Below are 23,890 nucleotides of genomic sequence, written 5' to 3'. Positions count from 1 at the left end.
TTCAGCGTTTTTCCACCACCCATTACTTTCAGTGGGTGAAAAACGCTGAAAGAAGTGACATGATCTGTTGTGCAAAAACTCATGCAAAGCACAAAATACTGATGGCAAAAAAACCAAGCTGTGTGCATGAGATTTCTGAAATCTCAGACTTTGCTAGTACTGTAAAATGGATCTGAAAATTTGCGTAAAAAAACTCCTACAAAAACTGACAGTCATAGCTAAGATTTTCCAGATCTATTGCTAATTGGTAATCATGATAGGCTTTATATATTTTACATTACTCGTACTGTTTAATTCCTATTCATGCTGTTGATATATTGTTGTGCTTTTCCTCTACTGCTGCCAGTTCTCTTCATTGTAGGAAAATTTATGTATGATTTTAAAAAAAATAAAAAAAAAATGGTGATTTGAATACATTTTTGAATCCACGAGCCATCTCCAGTAAATGGCTTCATATAACTTGTATATAAACTGTTTCAATGAATTAAGTTATGGCTCAGTAATGGACAGTGTGTGTTCTCCAGGAGGCCGATTTTAACTTTCTTTGCAAATTATAGGGTTGGAGAACACCTCAAAAGATCAGTGACCATCGGCAAATGTCAGAAGTGAAAGCAGTAAGGGTCCACATTTTGCTGTGGATTTTTCTGTGGATTCACATTTTAGCTTCGCTTTTATTAAAAATGGTGAAAACCGCACCAAACATCTGCAACATTTTCACAACAGGATGAAGGAAGCATTTTTCTTTTTTCCTATACAGAAAATATCCGAAGCTTGTGGACGAGATTTGTAAAATTTGACAATGTAATTTGCTATGAATTTTAAACGTGCAAATCGGACACGGATCCACCACATGTGAATTCACTCTATGGAAGCCATGTATACCAGCACAACTCTGGTGTCTCCATGATGCCAAGTTTCAGCCTCTTCAAGCCCACATAGACAAGTAGATAATTGGTTAACATATGAATGCCCGGCAATTACCCAGTGAATTTTATGCCGGTATAAAAATCGTCATTCTCGTCCACTCCATGTAAATGGCGAATTTTCTGCCGACTACATGTATGGGAACAGAATGATCATATTGTCTCTGTTCCTGCCAGATTTACCAGTCTTTGTAGACCTGTCTAGATGGGCCTTTACTCTAGCCTACGAAGTCACTGATGTGCACAAAGACCTACAGTAATTTAAGTTTGTAAATTCTTGGATATTCCATTCAGAGAAAGCTGTGCCTTAATAATGGATTTATCTGCCTGTTTTAGATCCTTGAAGACCTCGATGAGCAGATGTACATCATAAGTCTACAGGAAGAGACTCTACAAAGGAAACTCAATGGTATTCCTCTACGTCACTTACCTTTTTCTTTGTATGGATTCTTTTAATTTCTAAATAGCTTTTTTTTTGCAATTAGTGGGGTTTACTTTTCTGGGGTCGTACAAATAACGTTTATAGGAATAATTACTAGTTGTGTTCAGAGTTTTAGGATCTATGTTCTTTTTAGTCCTGTTGTCCCCAAAACAGTTTTCAAGGACCATGAGCAAGGTTGGCAAGAGCAGGAGCATTGGTTATTTCTGACAGTACCACAAATAATCAAACACTATTGTTGATTACTTCCAGCAATCCCATAGAGGTGGTGTGCGGGATTGGCCACTACTCTATAAAGTTGGACCTATGTAGACCTCCATTCTCTGGACAGATGGGGGTCCTAAAGGTGTTAGCCCTCAGCAATAGGTAGCCGAAAGCTGCAGGGAGAAAATGGAAGTTTATTCCTTCCCCCCCTCCCACAGCATTCTGGTTGCAGTCATGGGGGCGGCGCCGGTGCTGGTTCTGTCATTGCTCTGAGAATACAGAGCAGCCGGCTACTGTAATTGCGCCCCCGGCCCTGACTGACACTCGCTCTGCATTGGGGCCGGCTGTCGGTCACTGCCGGGGACACTGTTACTGCCACTGCTCTGTATTAACCTGCAGTTTAACACATACCTGCATGTTAGGTGTCTTTTCTGGTGACAGGTTCCCTTTTAAAGGGAACATGACACTTGATAAAATCCACGCACCGCATGTATCAGCCTCTGCTCTATGATCTCAGCCATGTATGTTTGACTCTGAAACGCTGCCACATTTCAGTGAAAAACCTGCTCTAAAAGCCGCCGGGGACCAAGCCGCACAGGGTGACCAATTGAAAAGCTTCTCCCCACCAGCTGCCAGTGACTCGTAGGTCTCTTCCTACACAAGCACGCAGGGAGAGACTTGTCACTCCAGGGGAGTGGGTGGAGAGAAGCCGCCAGGGACCTGCCTTTCTGACTGGTGACCTTCACTGTCACTGGCGGCCTTTAAAGTATGTTTTTCTCAGCGTTTCAGAGTCCAACCGACATGGCTTATATCATGCAGCCAGTGTCTGATGCATGCTGTCTGAGGGACGGGCAACTTGTATCCACTGTCAGGTTCATGGTAACTTTACAATCTTGGGATACTCAATGTTGTGTAATGTTTTTCTGCAGGTAGAATCATTTCACATGTAATGGTAGTCCCCAAGTTCATAACCCTATCTGCTGAGCGATCATCGGGATTGTTTGCTGGCATCTTGGAGACTAGTGATTGAATGACGTGGAAAGGCACGCTCCCATCCACTAATCTCTGTTGTTGTAGTGTGTGTCGCTGATGTTTTTGGGCACATAGTTCACATATTTTGACTCCATTTGTGTAGCTGAAAGTGCTACATTTAGGAATGGACTAATGATGATTGATGGACAATGGCCGGCTGTGACTGCGTAGTCCGTCTAAGCCTTGTCTGTATGTATATATACCTTGCTAGAACAGAGCATGATATAAAAGGGTGGTGCATGTGAGATGCAGGGTTGCCAACTTCAACTTTTATTTTTTTTTGGATTACTTATCTGAAATTCACGGACAGACAATTTTTTTTTTTACAGACACATTGGAAAACCATAAGAAATCATGTGATGTATGTCTGCAGCCCATAAGTCAGATATGAAGACATGCACTGCATTCACTGGAAAGTCTAAAAGGAAAATTGCAGTCAAAATAATCTGTATAATTTTCTTCAGCTTAAAAAAATAAATTAAAAAAAATCACGGACTGTTAAACTGTTTTTTAGTGACTGGGCAAAAAAAGTGCCTTATTTTTACAGACTGTCCTGGAATTTCTGGATGGTTGGCAGCCCTGGTGAGATAGGGTCCCATATTACTGTGCACACTCACATTGTGTGATGCAAAGTGTCCAGAGCTGTCTAGTGTGATCCCTAATTCACAGAAGATACCCGAGAGTGAAAAATGATGACATGTGTAAGAATAGTGTAAGCAAAAGTTTTATGTGGCCAGGATTAAAAAGCATTTGGGTATGTATGGTTAAATACCACCTTTATGTACTTCTCAAAATTTGTCTCAACCATAGTCTTCAATAATGAGCTTCCTGTGATGTCTTCTGAGAAACTTAAACTGGTATTCTGGGCTTTAGAATAATTTCCTGTTCTAGTTGTATAATTGGTCGAGGGGGTGACCATTGGGACTGGTTCATCAGCAGAAAGAGGTGGTGAGCCCCTCATTGCAGTAACTGATCCTTACATGTCTGTATCCGGTACTGCTCAGCCTTTTCACCTGAATGGGTGGCAGTGCAGAACCAGACACAGCCAGACTCCTCCATACGGTGATATCACTTTGTTCCGCCGATCAGAAGAGATGTCAGCAATACTACATCGTAATCTTTACAACTAGAAATAATTCGGTGTAAGCTTTAGTTCAGATAGCTCAGTCATGACATAGCCAAAAATTGTGTGCGGATTACTGGTTTGACAGAGCCTTTTTGACTGGTCGAACACAATTTTAATAGTCCAATTTTATAAAGAAGGAATCCCATGAATAACATTCAGTCAAAAAATACACTGTCAAAGTATGTTGGCTTATGTGAAAACTACATTCAGTCTCTAACACAGTTTTAGGCCACATCACTTTTCCATCATCTTCACATCTTCACTATGTAGTCAGGTGCAGAACCAAGGTGCAGGCAGCTACTAGGAACCATTTTCTGGTAGCAGAAACTAGCAAATTTCCAAATTTAGCCAGCGAATACTGATGTAAACAGCACATTTGTTCTGCCCCCATACAGTATCTTGTTCTCGGCAGCTCATGTCCTGTTTTCACAGGGTGATGTGCTACCGATAATGATTTTTATGCCGGTCAAAAGTGATCTAATCATCCCACGAATGAGTAGAGCGTGACTACTATCACGTCTACTGCACAGTCTGATAATCGGGAATGAGCATTATTATACACACTTGTTCTCCAATTTCCAGTGCCTCTATATACACCATTAAGTTGTCTTTTTCATGGCTCTTGCGCTAAGGTCACCTCTAGCCTTCACCGGAACAGCTCATTAGTGATTGAAGTGCACCTGTCAGATTCATAATACAGACGGCTTTTTACGGATTAAACTATTCTTTGAACATGTGGATGAAGCCAAGGTGAAGGAATAAACTACATTTTCATCAATATGTCTTCAGTATGTTAATAACACTAACGCTGAGAAGACTGCAGTTCAAATAGCCTCAAAACAGCCAAAGGACCTCCTGTGTTGAGGGGTTTCCCAGACATGGAGGGCAGCTCTCAAAGGTGGGTAGATTCAATGGACATTTATCCTCCATCAGGACCCATGGCACGGACCCAAGCAATCACTCCTCTGGGGGTGTCCAGTATCCCATTCCTCCATTTTGCCTGGTGTAATTGGGGAGAACTTTGATAGGAGCGAGTATCCGCCCCGCCTCTCCATTCAGTGTGCTCGATCCTCTACACTAAAACTCGTTTTGCTCTTTCCTCTTCTATCAAGAATCATAAGTTTTTCTTTTTCCATTTATATACCCATAGGAACACTTGTTTTTTTTTTTCTTTTGCAGCACGAGTTTCATTTTAGGAGAATGCCATTAATTTTATCATAAAATGCACTGGAAAAATGGGGAAAAAAAATGTAAGGGATTACCTTGTGTTTTGTCATCTGGAATATGTATTTTTTTCCAATGACCGTTTTGTTTTTGGCACTGCACTGCAAGCTCAATTTCACAAGATCCCATTTCTCTGTACGATAATCATGAGTACATGGTAGTCTATTCACTAAAGCGCCCTTTACACATAGCGAGATCGCTAAAGCGACACCAATTTTTTGACGCAACAGCGTTATCGCTAGCGATCTCGCTTTGTGTGACACGTACCTGTGACCGGCCCCACAGCTGGATATCGCTGATCGTGCTCGAATGTCCTGGGCCATTTTTTCCTCGTTGGCATCCCGCTGGCGCCGACTAGCGACGCATGGACACAGGCGAAAGTCGTCATCGTCGCTGCGGTGTGACAGGTAAGAGCGACCGCTGACGGATCGTTTATAGCTGCTATGTCGCTGGTGAGATCTGCCTGTGTGGCAGCTCACTAGCGACCATGTAGCGATGCACCAGCGATCCTGACCGCGTCATATCGTTGTCGGGATCGCTGGTGCATCGCTAAATGTAACGGGACCCTAAGTCTATGAAAAAGACCATGCTCGGACCACGCGGCGCACAGTGGAGCGTTCTGTCAAGCATTGTGTGTGGGCGTGTATGCTTTCTTAGCTTTTGAATTAACTTGTGCAATAGATAATCGTTTTTTGGGCTGCATTTAAAAAAAACAGTCCTTAGTATTATGACCCTTAGTCATCACCTCACACTGATCAGAGATTAAATTCTGCTACTGGAGATGGCAACCATCATAGTTCAGTAAAGTTGTGTTCCCGTCTCCAAGATCCTATCCCAGTATGTAGTAGGTGTAATAATAATATTAGCAAATGGCTCCAATTACAAATGTAGTGTAGTACTTCAGATAAAGTATGTCACTTACCCCATGTGCAGGCATTGCAGTAGCTTAGGTATCCATGGTTACGACCACTCATATACTGACAGTTGGCTAGTTGCTAGTGGTCGTAACCATGGATACCTAAGCTACTGCAGTGCCCTGCACATGGGGTAAGCGACATGGCGAATCAGAAAAATGATACTATATTTCTAATTGGAGGTATTTGCTAATATTATTTACTATTATTATTCAACAGCCGCGATCATGGCCACCGTTCACCACCGTTTTGTTTTCCTTGCCTACTTCACTGCATTTTTACAGCATTTATTTATATACTTTTCATGATATAAAAATTTGTAAGCATACTTCAAGCTTGTAAACCTATTGTAAAAAAAAAACCCACTATCCCAAAAATCCAGAAAAAAATCGTGCCTCCAGAATAGAAGACACCGCCCCCCCCCCTCAAGGGGTTGTCAGGATCTAGTAATACAATGGGACATCAATATCATATCACTGGTGGTCTGCCACCCCCACTAATTAGCTGGTACACGGTGTACATCAAGATGCTGCAACACCAGGTATGTGGCCAGCATACTTACACTATGAAGTAGCTGTGCCCAGGATCTGCATCTCTGCTTCCATTGAAGTGAAGGGGATCTAAGCTTTAGTACCTGAGAATGATCACGTAATGTACGGCGCTGGGCTGTTCCCCTAATACACTGTGTACATGTGATGAAGGCTGATGGGGGAGCGACTGTTATCAGATCCCATCTGATCTGATCTTGATAACCTATTTGAAAGATTCCAGAAATCCCTCTTCCCAGAATAGTGATCAGATTGGCTTTTCTACCCGTAAAGCCTATGTTCACATATTTTTTTGAATGTCACAAAAAAAGATAAGTTTTTCAAGCAATTCAGTCACTAATTTTTTTTTTTTAGTAACTTTTGAGTTTTTCTTTTTCCTGAAGCAGTTTTAAAAGAGTTTTTTTTTTCTCGAGGTTGTTTTATCTTTTTTTTTGTTTGTTTTTCCCGTTGTTTGAGTTTTCCGGAAAAATCCTTGGGGCATCGCTGTCCTGAGGCAACTTTGCCATTATTCTCTGGTATCTCTGACTTTACACTGTTAAGTATAAATGGCGGGCAGCTCCTGAGCAGAAGCCCCCCCAAAGTATGAGCATAGCCCTTATGTCACTTCTTCAAGATTTGGAAGATGGAGCATGTGCACAGCAATGTTGTTGTGATCATGTACATTTTACTTTTTCAGACGGATTCTGGTCGAGATCTCAGCATTTTGATATGATGATTTCTAATTCATTCCACCATGTGTTTTTCAAAACCTCTTCAGGAAAAAAACATGCTGAAAAAACCTCCTTATGTGGACAGCAAAGTGGATTTCCCATAGAAAAGTATGGAAAGAGGTTTTTTTTTCCAGCAGACTTTGAGAAGGATTGTATAGGGGAAAGAAATCCATGCAAACGTAGCCAAAAACCCACAGCTTGTTTTGTTGGTTGTCCATCAAAGAATAAAAAAAGCATGTCACTCAATATAAGGTGACGCAAAAATTCTTTTTTTTTACTAAAATGTTCTTTCATTGTCCAAAGGTGGTGAAACGTTGAAAGGAAAAAACACCCTTTAAATTCTCTGTAATCCTATCAGCCCATAGTATCAAGTGAGCCTATTATTTTTTAGCCATGAAAAAATAAAAGCATTTTGTTTCTCCATTAAGAAAAATGAAAAAAAAAAAACACAAAAAAACTAATATATTCTAAATACATTGTGTAGCCCAAAATTGTGCCTAGTTAAAGCGATCGGAAAATAACAAAGGTGGGATAAAAGGGTTAATGGTGTTGGACTATTTTAGGACTAAAACCTCCATCACAGTGTAAGTTAATAATTATAGGAGGAAAAAAAACAAAAAACCTTGGTTGAGTTTCAATACGTGAATTAAATCTAATAAGTGGGGAAAAAAGAAGTCCAAAGTGGAATTTGTGGTTAATGAGGATAACAAATTATGACTTACACCATCTAACTAATTAACAAGAAGCTAAAACATCAATTACATCAGCGCACAGGCAGGATTTAATACTCTGTCAATAGAGGATTGCTCAGCAGAAATGAATCCTGCCGAGCCTGCGACTGTGAAACTGCACAGGACGGAGGCAGAAACTAGTTTGGCCCTGATTATTGTATGAATGAACAGATTTGCGGCTTCCACTTTCTACTTCAGTTCACCTGTTTCCCGGTGATGAAAGCTCTTCCGAGTAGATCACCATTAGTTCCTTGACTTTAACCTTACGCACTAAATATTTTTAGTTGGTGAAAGGACAAGTTACTTAGACGATCTGAGCAGAGCACCTGTTGTCATCACACACTTGTTTTCGTATCCTGCAGACATGCACGATGGATTGTCTCTCGAGAGAACAATGCCCGGTGCAGCCAGTAATAATGGACCTGCAGAATGCCAAATTGTGTCAAAGTCATAAAGGTATTCGACATTAAGAAGCGAGTAAATGAAAAGATGTAAATCCTTCTGGAGTTGGAAAGTTGTGCAGTAGAGCTTGAAATATCCTCCTAATAGTAGAATGGTCTCCAGAATCAGCTATAGGAGGTAGCACTCGTATATTTTGTTTCCCAGGGGAGCATTGCTTGGCCCAGAAGTCTCCCTGCGCCTGTTTGGCTCTTTCCTTTCTTAAAAAGATTCTTCGGGAATAGGAAAAATAGATATCTGAAGAATATGTCATGAGTATATTCTTAAATATGCTTAATTGGCAAATTACAATAGTTTTCTTTTGGGGAGGTGATCAATAAAGAATTAAAATGGCAGCACCGTCCTGTTGCATTGATGGAAAGCTGTCCTGGAATGTAATAAGAACCACTGATGTGACCTGGACATATTCTATGCCATTCATTGTCCTTTATAGAGAGACAATTTATAGAAAAAACACTGGTATGTCGAGTATTAGATTAGGTAGACCTGGTGGTCAGCAGTGTGAGCAGCCTCGTCTTACCTCCGCACCCTGATATCTCCAGTATTGGATCACATACACTGGGTAGAGAGCCATGTGAGGAACCTCCTCTTACCTCAGCATCCTTGTATCGCCAGTATTAAGCCCCCTTCACACATAGTGAGATCAATAGCGATATCGGTAGCGATATCGCAACATGTGACACTTACCTCCGACCTGGCTCCCCGCTGGATATCACTGATCGCGCGAGATCGACCTGGTCCATTTCTCGTCGTCGGCTTCCTGCTGGCGCCGACGAGCAACTCCATGGACGCGGACGGAAGACGTCACCCTCGCTGCGTGTGACAGGTAAGTGACGACCCCCGACCGCTGCTGCATCGCTGGTGAGATCTGCCTGTATGGCAGCTCACTAGCGACCATTTAGCGATGCACCAGCGATCCTGACCGGGTTGTATCGTTGTTGGGACCGCTGGTACATCGCTCAATGCAACGGTACCTTTAGATCAGATACATCGGGTAGACAACAGGTAGCCCGGTGGTCGGCGCTAATAGTAAGTCAGCAATTCTGCTACATATAGGTGATCTGATTATCTCTTGTATGTAGCAGAGGCGATCGGGTTATGGCAGCTTCTTGTCTCCCATGGAGACTATTGAAGCATGCCAAAAGTAAAAAAAAAAATTTTTTTTTTTTTTTTAAATAAAAAAAAAATAAAAAATTAAAAGTTCCAATCACCCCCCTTTTGCCCCATTCAAAATAAAACAAGAATAAATCAAACTTACACACATTTGGTATCACCGCGTTCAGTTCAATATGACAATAGAATTAAACTTATGGCTAAATGACGTAACGAGAAAGAAAAGTCAAAACCTCAGAATTACGTTTTTTGGTCGCCACAACATTGCATTAAAATGCAATAACAGGCAATCAAAAGATCGTATCTGCACCAAAATGGTATATTTAAAAAGTCTGCTCAGCGCACAAAAAAGAAGCCCTCACCCAACCCCGAGATCATCAAAAATGGAGACACTATGGGTATCGGAAAATGGCACAATTTTTTTTTTTTTTTTTTTTTTAAACTTTGGAATTTTTTTTTCACCACTTAGATAAAAATGAACCTAGACATTTTTAGTGTCTATGAACTCATAATGACCTGGAGAATCATAATGGCCGGTCACTTTTAGCATTTAGTGAACATAGTAAAAAAGCAAAACAAAAACAATTGTGGAATTGCACTTTTTTTTTGCAATTTCACCGCACTTGGAATTTTTTTCTCGTTTTCCAGTACATGATATGTTAAAACCAATGCTGTTGTTCAAATGTACAACTCGTGCTGCAAAAATCAAGCCCTCACAAGGCCATTTTGACCTAAAATTAAAAAAGTCATGGCTCTGGGAAGAAGGGGAGCAAAAAACGAAAACGCAAAAACAAAAATACCTCTCGTCATAAAGGGGTTAAAAAAATATGAAAAAATAATTTAAAAAATGTTCAGATCACACCTCTTCCTCCCCCCACCCCTCCTTGAAAATAGATATAAAAAAATATATATTTGGTATTGTCGCGTTCAGAAAAGTCTAATCTATCAAAATATAAATACAATTAACCCAATCAATAAACACAATAAACTGAAAAAAAAGTCAAGCATGCCAAATTTTTTTTTGACCTCCACAGTTCCACAAAAAATGTTGTAAAAAGCGATCGAAAAGTCACATCTATTCCAAAATGTAAATGGTACTAATAAAAATGTTGCCTCACCCCGCAAAAAATAAGCTATCATACAGCTCCATTGGATGAAAAGTACCGTATTTTTCGCTTTATAAGACACTCCGGATTATAAGACGCACCACAAATTTTGAGGAGAAAAATTCTAAATTTTTTTTTAATAAAATGGTGGTGCTTATAATCCTTGCATCTTATTGCTTACCGGGGTTGGTGGCTGCGGTGTAGCTGGGTCCCAGGCTCGCTGCTGGAGGAAGCAGGAGTGGAGTTATGCTGTAGGCCGCATTTAGGGATGAGGGGGGCTCCGATGTGTGCCGTTGCTGCGGGGGTCTTGTGCTGCTGAAGGGTCTTGTACTGCTGCCGGGTTTCTCCGGTGCCCGGCAGTTGCTGGCCGCTGCTGCGGGTGCCCAGCGGTGCTGCGTGTGTCCGGTGCTGCCCGAGGCTCTGTCGACATTGTGCGACAGGCCAGAGCCCTGGCATTTCCACGGTTCTCCTGTGTGTGTGTGGTGGTTCCGGTAAAAAATGGCCGCCGTTTCTTGCGCAGATGAGATCTCGGGACCCAGCTCTCGAGAGATGAGATTTCAGAGAGCTGGGTCCCGAGATCCCATCTGCGCAAGCACTGGCCTACATTTCTTATCGGAACCACCGCACACAGAGGGGAACTGTGGAAATGCCGAGGCTCTGGCCTGTCGCACAATATCACAATGTCGGCAGAGCCTCGGGCAGCGCCGGGCACACACGCAGCACTGCTGGGCACCGGAGGCACCCGCAGCACCGGCCAGCAACCGCCGGACACCCTCTGAACACGGCATATGGTAAGTCAGGTCCGCTTTGCAAGACACACCCCCATTTTCCCCCCTAATTTGGGGGAAAAAAGTTTGTCTTACAAAGCTAAAAATACAGTAAAAATGTTATGGGTCTCGGAAAATGGTGACACAACTCCCCCAATTTTTTTTTTTTTGTTGCAAACTTCAGATTTTTTTTCACCACTAAAATAATATAAAAAAAACGGACATGTTTGGTGACTGTATTGATAAGGAGAATCATATTGCATGATCATTTTTATCACAAAACAGTTGTGCTCAAAAGTTTACATACCTCGGCAGAATTTTTGCTTTCTTGGCCTTTTTTCAGAGAATATGAATGATAACACCAAAACTTTTTCTCCACTCATGGTTAGTGGTTGGGAGAAGCCATTTATTGTCAAATTACTATGTTTTTCTTTTTTTTTTTTTTTTTAAATCATAATGACAAACCAAGACAGACTCTGGCATCTTTCATCCAGTCACTGACGTTTCTGAATTGTGATTCATGGGGAAAGCAAAAGAATTGTCAATGGATCTACGAAAAAAGGGAGTTGAACTGTATAAACCAGGAAAGTGATACAAAAAGATATCCAAGGAATTGATAATGCCAGTCAGCAGCGTTAACACTGTGATTAACAAATGGAAAATCGGGGGCTCTGTAAAAACAAAACCACGGTCAGGTAGACTAACAAAAATGTTGTCCACAACGGCCAGGAAAATTGTTCGGGATGCAAAGAAAAACCCAAAAGTAACAACAGCTGAAATCAGGACTCTGAAAACTAGTGGTGTGGCTGTTTCAAGATGCACAATAAGGAGGCACTTGAAGAAAAATGGGCTGCATGGTCGAGTCGCTAGAAGAAAGCCGTTACTGCGCAAATGCCACAAAGTATCTCACCTACAATATGGAAAACAGCACAGAGACAAGCCTCAAAACTTCTGGAACAAGGTAATTTGGAGTGGTGAGACCAAAATTGAACTTTTTGGTCACAACCATAAACATTACATTTGGAGAGAGGTTAACAAAGGAACACAATTCCTACTGTAAAGCACGGAGGTGGATCGCTGATGTTTTGGGGATGTGTGAGCTACAAAGGCACAGGAAATTGGTCAAAGTTGAAGGAAAGATGAATGCAGCACATTATCAGCAAATACTGGAGACAAATTTACAATCATCAGCCAGGAAGCTGCGCATTCGTCGTTCCAACATGACAACGATACAAAACACAAGGCCAAGTTGACCTGTCATTGGATACAGCAGAACAAAGTGAAGGTTCTGGAGTGACCATCTCAGTATCCTGACCTCAATGTCATTGAGCCACTCTGGGGAGATCTCAAGCGCACAGTTCATGCTAGACAGCCCAGGAATTTCCAGGAACTGGAGGCTTTTTGCCAAGAAGAGTGGGCAGCTTTACCATCTGAGAAAATAAAGAACGTCATGCACAACTACCACAAAAGACTTCAAGCTGTCATTGATGTTAGAGGGGCAATACACGGTATTAAGAAATGGGGTATGTAAACTTTTCATTTGGGTTGTCATTATGATTTAAAAGGAGAAAACACAGTAGTATGACATTAAATGGCTTCACCCAACCACTAACCATGAGTGGAGAAAAAGTTTTGGTGTTATTATTCATATTCTCTGAGAAAAGGCCAAGAAAGCAAAAATTCTGCCGGGTATGTAAACTTCTGAGCACAACTGTATTATTTATTAACTATTTTGGCGGATAGAACGATCTGGTTTTAAGGGCATAAATACTAAAAGTTTCACATTTCCAATTTTTGTGTGAATTTTGATATTTTCATAAATAAATGCAAATCCTATCTACGAAAATTTACCACTAACATGAATCCCAACATGTCACAAAAAACATTCTCAATCACTGGGATCCATTGAAGCATTCCAGAGTTATACTCCTAAATTGACAGGGGTCAGAATTGAAAAAAAAAAGTGGCCTGGTCAGGAAGATGAAAACAACAGGCTTTAGGGTGAATGAGTTAAAAAAAACAATTTGAATATGGAGTCTTGTCAGTAATAAATAAAAAAAGAGGGAGAAGCCAGCGCTGCTTGTGGTCAGAACGCAATACATAAAGTGCATATGCACATATTAATTTATAACTGTACTTTAAAATGAGACACTTAGCAAATAATTGATCAGTTATTTGAGCCACCCCCCCACATCACGGCATTCCCATATGGGGCAGTCCTACTCTACGATTTTAATATCCGCTGTGCCATTACGGCCTCCTAAATAAATTAAAAGCAAGACTGTTCCAAAACAGTATCCAAAACAACAGGAAATAATTCCCGTTGTGAAAGGGAATCTTTCACAAGATTTTTGGTACTTAAGAGCAGCCTGATGTATCGCTTGTTCCGATATATCACTTACTGGACCAATCCATGGTGGGGTGTGGTTATACTGAGCTCATGAATTTGAAGAACCACACCCAATAAGTGACACATGATCCATTAATATGGAGAACTGTTTGGGGGAGAGGGGAAAAAACAATCAAATTCTGCTTTACTCACCTTTCTGGGGTCCAGCACTGAGTCTCTGCCGATGCTCCTGGTATATGTGATTGTCTGCAGCGCTGATGGTCACAAGGAAAGCACTGGATCTGTGGTGTTGAGTGGTTTGTGTCTTCAGCAAAGCCAGATCTGCTGACCTCTGTTACCAACTACAGTGCTGTCAATGTGACGTCGGTGCTGCAGACAATAACAGCAAGAGCAGTGGTGCTGACTCGGCGCTGGATCCAGTGAGAGTGAGTAAAGCAAAGTTGCTTTTTTAAAACAACCTGCAGCTCGGGGGACAAGGGTTTTTGGAAACTAAAAAAGGTGCCTCCCAGGTAGCAGGGCTTACTGTTTCCGATAGGTGTATGATACCTGCTGGCCATGCAAATGTCCTGCCAGATACCTGTCGACAGGATGTCCTCCGCACCACTTATCACTCAATGTAAAAGTGACCTGTGGTGTGCCGGTCTTCTCAGGTCATGCTTACACGTGACACTTTGAGGAGCAGTAGAGCTTCAGATGTTCCTCCTTGTACCACGTCTGAATGTTAACGTTAGAAGAAATCCGCTTCTACTATTCCAGTAGGACAAGAAACTGCTAATCTGATGGTGTCACGGCAAAGCTGTAAGTTGTGAACGTCTGCACAGTGGTACTTTGTTCTGAATTCACTGAAGGATTAGTGTTTTTCTCTTACTTAGCGCTCAGCAAAGCCCAAAGTGTCTTTATCAGCAGACGTATTAATCAGCGGAACATTCTGATATGACTCTGGCACTTGCATGCTAATGTGAAGAAGCTTTTACACTTTGCGTTGTGCTTGTGATAATGCGAGTATTGAAGAGAGACCAGTACACAATGCTAAATGTCATCTACTATAGGATTACATATCTTGGGTCATTCATCTGGCTAATGTACAGTAACATTTTTATTCCTGCAGAACTTGTATTTGACAAAGGGGATGTGATATCGGAGGCTTTCAGTAGTGCAGCCTCAGGCTTTAGAAATGAAACTTCAAGTAATCAAATCTCAACATTAATGTTAATAGCAGGTTTACAAATTTGTATGACATGCTAAAAGTCCTCATATATTTTTTGGGTGTTAATCTTTTTAAGAACATCTACACAGAAGTACAATTGGTAACATGGCTTGTTCCTAGAGTAATTAAGGCAAAAGTAAGGTAAACGCCAAGGAAGGAATGATGGCAAGTTAAGCCCCTGTTTGCATGGGCTGATTGCATTACATGAGCTTTGTTAGGTCATCAACCTATATAATAAGGTCAGTGATCAATTTACGCACAAGCATCCTGCAGCCCAAGGGTCGGATGCATGTACCACCATGTAAACCGAGGATGTGCTACTGGATGTGCAGCCTTATGGGGTCTGCGTGTTCGTATTAACGATTGTTCGTCCCCTTAGACACTTGAAGGGTCTTTGTAAGGATCCATTAAACGCACATCGAACATCTCGTATAGTCAGTCGGCACTCGTTACTTAGGGTCTATAAGGACCCTTAGTTAAGGATAAAGTTGAGGTTCATACAGTGTTCAGCATAGATAAGTACCCCCCATTTTGAAAGTAAGATTTTAATCAATAACTCACTGAATGCAAGAAAAATTTCAAATTTTTTTACAAGACTTGAGTTTCATAAAACATGTTTTTAACCCTTAGCATAAAATAAAGCTTTATAATATAACTATAATTACAAAATCTTCAGTTTTACTCAAATTGGTTGATGGGAAAATGAATACACCACGTGAAAATTGACTACATCCAGCATTTTGTGCTTCCATAGTTTTTCTTTTTTTTTTTTTTTTTTTTTTTTTTTTAAGAACAGCACCAAACCTTATAGGCATGGAATGAACAAGTTGGAAACATATTGCAATATCTTATATTTTTCCATTCTTCATGAATGACCTCTTTTTAGAGCCTTTATGCCGGATGAAGACTGATACTCAGCTTGTCTCTTCAGAGGTCCCCATAGGTGTTTGGTTGGGTTCAGATCAGGAGACATGCTTGGCCACTGAATCTTTTTCACCCTCTTCTTCAGAGATGTATTAGAGGCCTTAGATGTGTGTTTTGGATCATTGTCAAGTTGAAAAAGTGCACGTCTATCAAGTGCAAGGAGTAATGGTAGTGTCTTCTGTCAGTGTAGAGCAGCACATCTGTGACTTCATGATGCCATCGATGAAATGTAGATCCCCGATGCCAACAGTTCTCATGCAGCCCCACATAAGGACTGCATCCACCATGTTTGTACTCCTCACCTTTGCCATGCCATGTTCTTTTGAAGCCATCTGTTCCAAAAACCTTTATTCTCCGGAGTGATGAGACAAAGATAGAGTCCCAGTAGTCTTCATATTTTTCAGCATAGGCACTAGCAAATTGACAGGCTTTTTTGTGCATGGGCTTTAGGAGAGGCTTCCGTCATGTACATCACCCATGAATGCCATTCCTCTGCAGTGTACACCGTATGTCTTCACGGGAAACACTCATACTGATTTGGCTTTCTACTTCTTTTGATAACTGCAGTGAACTTTTGTCGATTGTTTTTCAACCTTTCTCATGAAAAGATGCTCCTTTTTAGGTGTTACCTCGTCCCTAGAGGTCTCTGTTTTCATCTTTGGTGTGTAAAAATGAATGGATTTGGACTCCTACTAATTTGATATTAATGGCATAGCCATGACCAGCAACACTAAAACAAATATTTAATAACCTTTACACAGGCAGTCTAAAGTGATGCGCGCTGAGTGCATGTAATTGCTTAGTATTAGTAGGCTGGGATAGTTCTTGGCAGTGTGAGTCCTGTTTACACAGTGATGCATCGCCGAAAATGATCTTTTGCACTGTGCAAATTTCACCCCATAAATGAGTGTTTTGCTCGTTCACCGGGTGATCAGTAGCCTGCTTACACTGAAAGATAATTGTGAAACAAACATTATTTAAAAATGCTTGTTCATGATTGTCTTTCAATGTACGTGCAGCTTGAAGGGTTGGTCCGACACTAACATTTGTTTTAAAGAGGTTGTCCACTACTTTAAATTAACCACCCCCCAATGTATCGCCCCGGGGCCCCTAATGAATTTTGTGAATACCTTATGTTGCCTATACTGCCTGTGAGCGACGCTATTTGTGGCCACTCACAGGCAGCACATGACCCAGCACTGACGTCACGACAAGTGAGGCTGACTCAGCGCTGGGTCCCCACGGTGGCGGCTAGGTTGTGGGTGGGGTTACCCCCTGCATCACACCCAGCATCCACCGCACGCTTTTTCAATGAATGGGCGCGCGTTGGATGCCTGGTGTGACGCGGGGGGATAACTACGCCCACAGCCTGGCAGCCAGCGCGGAAGGAGGAAGAGGGACCCCCGGCTGCTGCCAGCACTTGACGGGACATCAGCGAAAGCAAGAGCCGTCTGCAGCTGGGGGTCACGTGCTGCCAGTGAGCAGCCAGCGATAGTGCCGCTCACGGGCAGTATAGGCAACATGAGGTATTTACAAAATTTATTAGGGGCCCCGGGGGGATACATTGGGGGGTTAATTTAAAGTAGTGGACAACCCCTTTAATCTTAAATATCTGATATTTAATGTCATAATGTAATCTCTTTTCTAATATACTTTAATTAAAAATACCTATCTTTCCCTCACTAATCTACTTTTATTTTGTTAACCTACTTTGTTTGCTTCATGTGAGAGCCTCAGTGCAAGTTGGGCTACTCGAACAAGCCGTCATCAAGAGGGCAGAGGCTGTGTTCGCTGCCACAGCTTCTGCTCCCACACTGAATCGAAGCATCATTAGTGACGTCCATTTCAGGGGCTGAGGCAGTCCCTGCTCTACTGAACATGCATTGGTTATCAATTCTGACGTATGCTCAGTAGGATCTTGTCACTGTACGATTTTCTTTTTAATGCTCAGTGACAGTGCGCTTTACCAGCTCGTCACTTCTGGCGAGTGCACTGTCACTCGGCATTTAACAAAATATTGCAGAGTGACAAGATTCTAATGAGCATACGTCTGAATTGACAACTGACGCATGCTCAGTAGATTTGGCTCTATCCCAGCCTCTAAAACGGACATTACTGATGACTCTTCATTTCAAGATGGGGTAGAGGCTGTGGCAGTGACCGCAGCCTCTGTCTCCTGATGATGCGATGGAATATCCCAGCATGCACTGGGGGCTCTCAAATGAAGCATCATCAAACAGGAAGTCAAAAAATAAAGCAATTGGAGTAGTAAGGGGTTTATGGGACTTTTTAATTAAAGTATATTAGAAACAGATTAGATTAGTTTGACATTAAGCCGTTTATTTTAATCCTAAAATGTCTTCCTTTCGGGCCACACAGTTAAGCATAGATCATCAATATTATATACCTGGACAACCCCTCCAATCCCTATATTGAAAATTTTTTAACCAAAGCAAACCGGGCTGCCCCAACATACACTGGGGAATTGAATGCAACTGGAACAGTATTAGAGTATGTGCACAAGTTCAGAATTTCGCTCAGAAATTTCTGCATCTTTTGGCAGGAAAAATGCAGCGGCAAAAATGCATTTATTTTTTTTAAACTTTCGTTTTTTGGTGCATATTTTTTCCAACTCATTAGTATGGGTGAAATCTGCAGCAAAAACACTAAGCTATGTGCTCACGTTGCGGATCTGTCTGGGGAATTTTCAATAGGTGCAGAATTGATATGCTGCAGAAAATAAAATGTTGCGAATCCGTGCGGATTTTTCCGCAGCATGTGCACAGCAATTCTCAAATTCCCATTGACTATCATTGGTACTGTACTACACTGTGGATTTGATGCAATTCCGCGCGTTCAAAAACGCTGCGGAAACGCATCAAACTCCGCAATGTGTGCACACAGTCTAAAAGCATTGACATGCAGCAGGTTTAAATCTGCAAGTCACAACTAACAAACGTGTTCATGAGACTTGAGAATTCTCATTCACTTTGCTGGTAGGAGGAAATCCTACAGGTTTTGTAACAAATCTGTACTGGAAAAAAAAAAGCGCAGCAAAAAAGCAATGTGTACACACAGCCTTAGGCTGTGTGCCCACGTTGCGTTTGTTAAGCATCTCCGATGCGTTTTTGCCGCTGCGGAAACATTTAAAAAACGCTAACAAAACGCATTCCCATGCAATCATATGGAATTCCGTAGTAGCTGTGCCAATGCTGCGGATTTTTCAGCTGCAAAATCGCATAGCTGTAAAATCTGCAGCATGTCTATTAATTCTGCGGAATCATGGCAATTCCGCCGCCATAGGATTGCATTGAAACGCTCACTTTACGCTTGTGGCTATGCCCACCATGCGTAAAGTGAGTGCTTCATGTGCGGATGGTACCCAGAGTCTGGAGGAGAGGAGACTCCCCTTCAAGCCCTGGGTACCATATTCCTGTAAAAAATATAAATATAATAAAAAGTAGAGATATACTTACCCTCTGTCGGCCCCCGGAGTCCTCCCGGTCCTTAGCGGCGCTGCCAGCAACTTCCGTGCCCAGGGATTCATTGCGCGAATGACCTCTAATGACATAGTGGTCTCACGTGACTGCTACGTCATCAGAGGTCATTCGCGCAATGCATCACTAGGAACAGAAGTTGCCGGCAGGACCGGGAGGACTCCGGGAGCCGACAGAGGGTAAGTATATCTCTATTTTTTTATTTTTTTAATTATTTTTAACATTCTATCTTTTACTATTGATGCTGCATAGGCAGCATCAATAGTAAAAGTTGGTCACACTTGTCAAGCACTATGCTTGACAAGTGTGACCAACCTGTCAATCACTTTTCCAAGCGATGCTTCAAATCTCTTGGAAAAGCGCAAGCATTCTGCAAGCTAAAAACGCTTGTGTTTTGCGGTGAAAATGCATGTGAATTCTCATGCGTTTTACCCACGGCGGGGAGTTGCGGAAATGCTGCAGACAGTTCCGCAGCATTTCTGCAATGTGGGCACATAGCCTTAGGCCATGTACCTACGTTGTTAAAATGCTGCGGAAATTTTGCAAGCGTTTTTCGCTTGCGGAATGCTTGCCCATTCCAAGCGATTAGGATCGCTTGGAAATAGGATGTTAAAAGAATTAAAAAAATAAATATTGTTATTCTCACTTTCCGACGGCCCCCGATCTACTCTGCTGCGCTCCCAGCATCTTCCAGTCCCAGTAATGCTTTGCATGAAGGACCTGAGATGACGTCATGCTCAAGATAGTGCGACGTCATTCGCGCAAAGCATTACTGGGCCTGGAAGATGCTGGGAGCGTGGTGAGAGGCAGGAAGGACTCCGGGGGCTGCCGGAGAGTGAGTATATCACTATTTTTTATTTTAATTCTATTTTTTACAGGATTATGGTACCCAGGGCCTGGGGGGAGAATCTCCTCTCCTCCGGACCCTGGGTACCATCCGCACATGATCTGCTTACTTTGCGCATGGTGGTCATAGCCACATGCGGAAAGTGAGCGGATCAATGTAATCCTATGGGTGCAGAATCGCTGCGATTCCGCAAAAAGAATGAGCATGCTGCGGATTAGCACAGCATTGCGGAATCCCATAGGATTGCATGGGATGCGTTTTCTTTGCGTTTTCGCGGCAATTCCGCAGCGGGAAAATGCAAAAAAAAAAAAAAAAAAGGCAACGTGTGCACACTGCCTAAAAATGTCAGATAATGCAGTTCTCAGAATACAAGTTATGAGTATCGGTTTCTAAGCAGGGGAATTCTGTGTCCAGCACAATTCTATGTGAATCCATTATTGAATATTGGATATAGAGAAGCGACTATATGAATAAATGATACAAAAATGCATAATTTTTTTTTTTATTTTATGGGAAATGTCTTTGTGTAAACCTTAAACTATGGCAAATCTGGGATGGACAAAGTGAAGGTGAACGCCGAAGTCTTGAATAGAACATTACACTGACTCCGTGTTCTGAGAACCATTAGAACGCAATGCTGTAAAACATCAGGAATGTCGGCGCTCATCCTGTACACAAACAAATCCCTGACACTTTGCCTTTCGATTAACCCCAGCGAATTCCTTAATATCTAATTACACTCAAATTATACATAGGAAGTTTCAGAAGAGCGCTGTAGCAAAATGTATAATTATGTGCCATCTCGCTCCGCACCCAGGGCTTGGCTTTCAATTTGCTAACACAATCGAGAGTTGTGATTTGTTAATGCAACTTCTCCCCCAAAAAAACAAGATTGGGGAAGGTGACTTTCCAACATCTTAAGTTACACATATAGCATCAGGTTTTTATTGAGAAGAATAAAGCAAGAAAAGATTTTTTTTTTTCTTGTATATTAAATTAAAAAAAAAAAAAAATGCCTGCGGCTATTGGTTTTCCAAAATCCACAGAGACGGGTGTGGCAGGATCAAAAATCTGTATTTGATCAAAGTTATTGGGTTAGACGGTATCTTTGCTAAGTTAAGAAAGATGAAAGGCGCTGTTTTTATTGCACGCTAGTAACAGTGTAATTTCAAACTAATTGGTGTAGAGATGCCAATCACCCGAAGGGAACGCAAATAGATACTCTTACGGCTTCCTTTGAGGTGCGAAAACCCGATGTTGGGGCTGGAAGAAAAATAAAATAATACAGTTAAATTGACCTTAAATGAGCTGCTTTGTGGTTTTGTATGGAGAATCCATCATATTTATGAACTAGTCCATGCAAGCCGCGTCTACTAATTTGATCTATTGGCTAGACTGTTATGACACAATATAATGGGCACCTCTCTGAAACGTTCTGGTGCCTTGATTTATGCATTTGACTTAAAGGGGTTGTCCCATGAACAACGTTTATATAGGTGATGAATGTTTGGTCCCCGAGGATCCGAATTGCACGATCCCAAGAAAGTGATCCCATACTTCCCTTTGTGAAAGGGAAAGTGGTGCGTATGTAAGACCTTGCATTGATTTCTATGTAATTGGAAGTTGGCCATTGAGAGAGTCTCGCATGCTTACTACCGCTCGTAACACATAAGGGATTTTGGGAGCTCTGATTTTTATTTTTTTTATGGGGATACCAGCTGTTACACCGCAAGAATTTTGTATATCTATCATGTATTGTTTATGATGTTTGTAGAAAGAGCCAAGCCCAACTCACTTACCAAAACGCCCATAAACTTGTATAGTTACGTTGCGGATCCAACAAGTAGCCAACAATTTTGACATATCTTTTGCATATGCTGAGAACTCTTTATAAAGTAAAACCCCTTTTTGAAAAGGATTTCCTTCCAAAATTTACATTTTTTCTCATATTAGCAAGCAATGTAGCCAGAAGTTGGTCTTTTTTTTTTTTTTTTTTTTTTTCTTGAAGAATTTTCTATTTTTTTTTTTTTTTTGTATGGTGGCCATTTTCAGTAAAGAGCAGCCAGTTCCTGCGGCCATGTTGAATTTGGTTCTTAAAGGAATTATCGGCCAGCAGTGACGGCGGTTATTTGCTTTTTGTCGGGGGTTTCAAAATATATCATGAGGAGTATAGCATACCCTTTAGTGATATTACAGCTATTAAAAATACTGAATAAGAGATCTTAAACTCCCCATCAATCTAATCTTGAAGTTGAATTGAATGAAATCCGCTGCAAATTCTGATGCCAACGCTGCTGATCTGTAAGGCTACATCGTGCTCGAAAATTCCCACAGAGGTTTTCTGGCATGGATGACTGGAGTCTTGTCCTGTAGGGCAAGTGACCACACATGTATAAATGATTCATGTTCTCATTAGTTATTGTAGGTACATGCACTTGAAACTATAGGTTTTTAATGTTGTCTTTATTAATTTTTATTTTTTAGGAGGAAATTCTGCAGTAGACAACAATACAAAGAGGATAGAGCATGACCTAATCAATGCCAAGGCTATGAAATCCAAGCTTGGTTAGTAACTATAGGATTGATAGCTGCTTGTGCGCTTGGTAATGACTTTTGGCGATTTTTCATTTTATAGAGTGATGACTTTATCCATCCTGAGAATAAAGTGAATGTCCCCTGAGGTTCTTGACCACCCAGCTGTGCCGGGAACTTGGTGGTGGTGGATGCAGCTGTGCAGAACCAGTGCAGCGCTACACCAGTACTGCATCCCCCCTTTACTCTCAGGATCGGTGGAAGTTGCGGCGGTCGCACCCCTGTTATATCGATATGCCATCAAATCATGAGTGGACCCAGTTGACCACACAACCTTTCCGTACCGGGGTCCATCTTGTGTCTATGGTGTGCTTCGCAGCTTTCATGGCTTTACAGTGAGTTCACAGTAACAACAACTTTCCTGAAGGAGTAACCCTACTAGGGATGAGTGAACGTGTGGAACTTCAGATCTAGAGAATCTAACAGAATGAAGGCTGAAATGGTGGCCTGATGTAGATTTCAATTTCCATTATTTAGTTTTCACAAATTTTTAACACAAAAGTCAATTTATCCTAGAGATAATTTCTCTCTATAATTATGAATGATGTTTGTGAGTTTGGGGCCCCTGAGATATTGGTTCACGTCTATTCATTATTACTAGGATTTATACAGTTTAGTTTTTGCTTGTTCTGTTTTTATGTAGAAAGACGTAAGAAAGCTTCAGCCTGGGAGAGGAATTTGGTCTATCCGGCTGTAATGATTCTGCTCCTCATTGCAACGGTAATTATACTTCATCGATAAGTACTTCGGCGCATTAACCTCATCACTGCCCAAACACAAATAATTCCAGGGTCTAGGCTTTGGCTTCTGTTTCCAGCAATGGTTTAAAGTTATGGCATATTACATACTCCCTTGACCATTAAAGGGTCAGCGGTCAGTTTAACAATTTGTAATGTGTATTCACTGCTTTTGTATTTTACTTTTTAGTCTTTCTCTGTGATTTTGGTGTCCTTGAACATACTTCGCCTACTGGTTGATGAGACTGCAATGCCAAAGGGTTCAAAGGTACAGAGAATTTGTGTGTGTGTCTATGGGCTAACTCTATCACTTTTTTTTTTTTTTATTCTTATGTATGTGAAGAACCATGTAAGTTCTCCTTTAAAGTAAACACGACCTATTTTGCCCCCATATACTCATCAGGGAGCTGTAGTGGTTGAGTGAAGCACTCTTGTTAGTG

General features: G+C 41.5%; 1 protein-coding gene across 3 annotated transcripts in view; it reads left to right on the top strand.

Moving 5' to 3' along the window:
- LMBR1 (limb development membrane protein 1) overlaps nt 1-23,890 on the top strand; it is a 161,065-nt gene that overhangs the window by 110,308 nt on the left and 26,867 nt on the right. For all 3 annotated transcript variants that reach the window (XM_073581597.1, XM_073581598.1, XM_073581599.1), the window contains exons 9-12: nt 1,260-1,332; nt 22,606-22,686; nt 23,357-23,433; nt 23,641-23,718. In XM_073581597.1, the coding sequence (XP_073437698.1) occupies nt 1,260-1,332; nt 22,606-22,686; nt 23,357-23,433; nt 23,641-23,718 (309 nt within the window). The remainder of the gene's footprint in view (nt 1-1,259; nt 1,333-22,605; nt 22,687-23,356; nt 23,434-23,640; nt 23,719-23,890) is intronic.

Source organism: Dendrobates tinctorius, unplaced genomic scaffold, assembly GCF_039654945.1.
Source record: "Dendrobates tinctorius isolate UK_male_01 unplaced genomic scaffold, ASM3965494v1 ptg000070l, whole genome shotgun sequence".
In the NCBI taxonomy this organism is placed as follows: Eukaryota; Metazoa; Chordata; class Amphibia; order Anura; family Dendrobatidae; genus Dendrobates; species Dendrobates tinctorius.
Note: the sequence above shows the minus strand (reverse complement) of the source record. Positions and strands in the feature narration are given on the sequence as shown.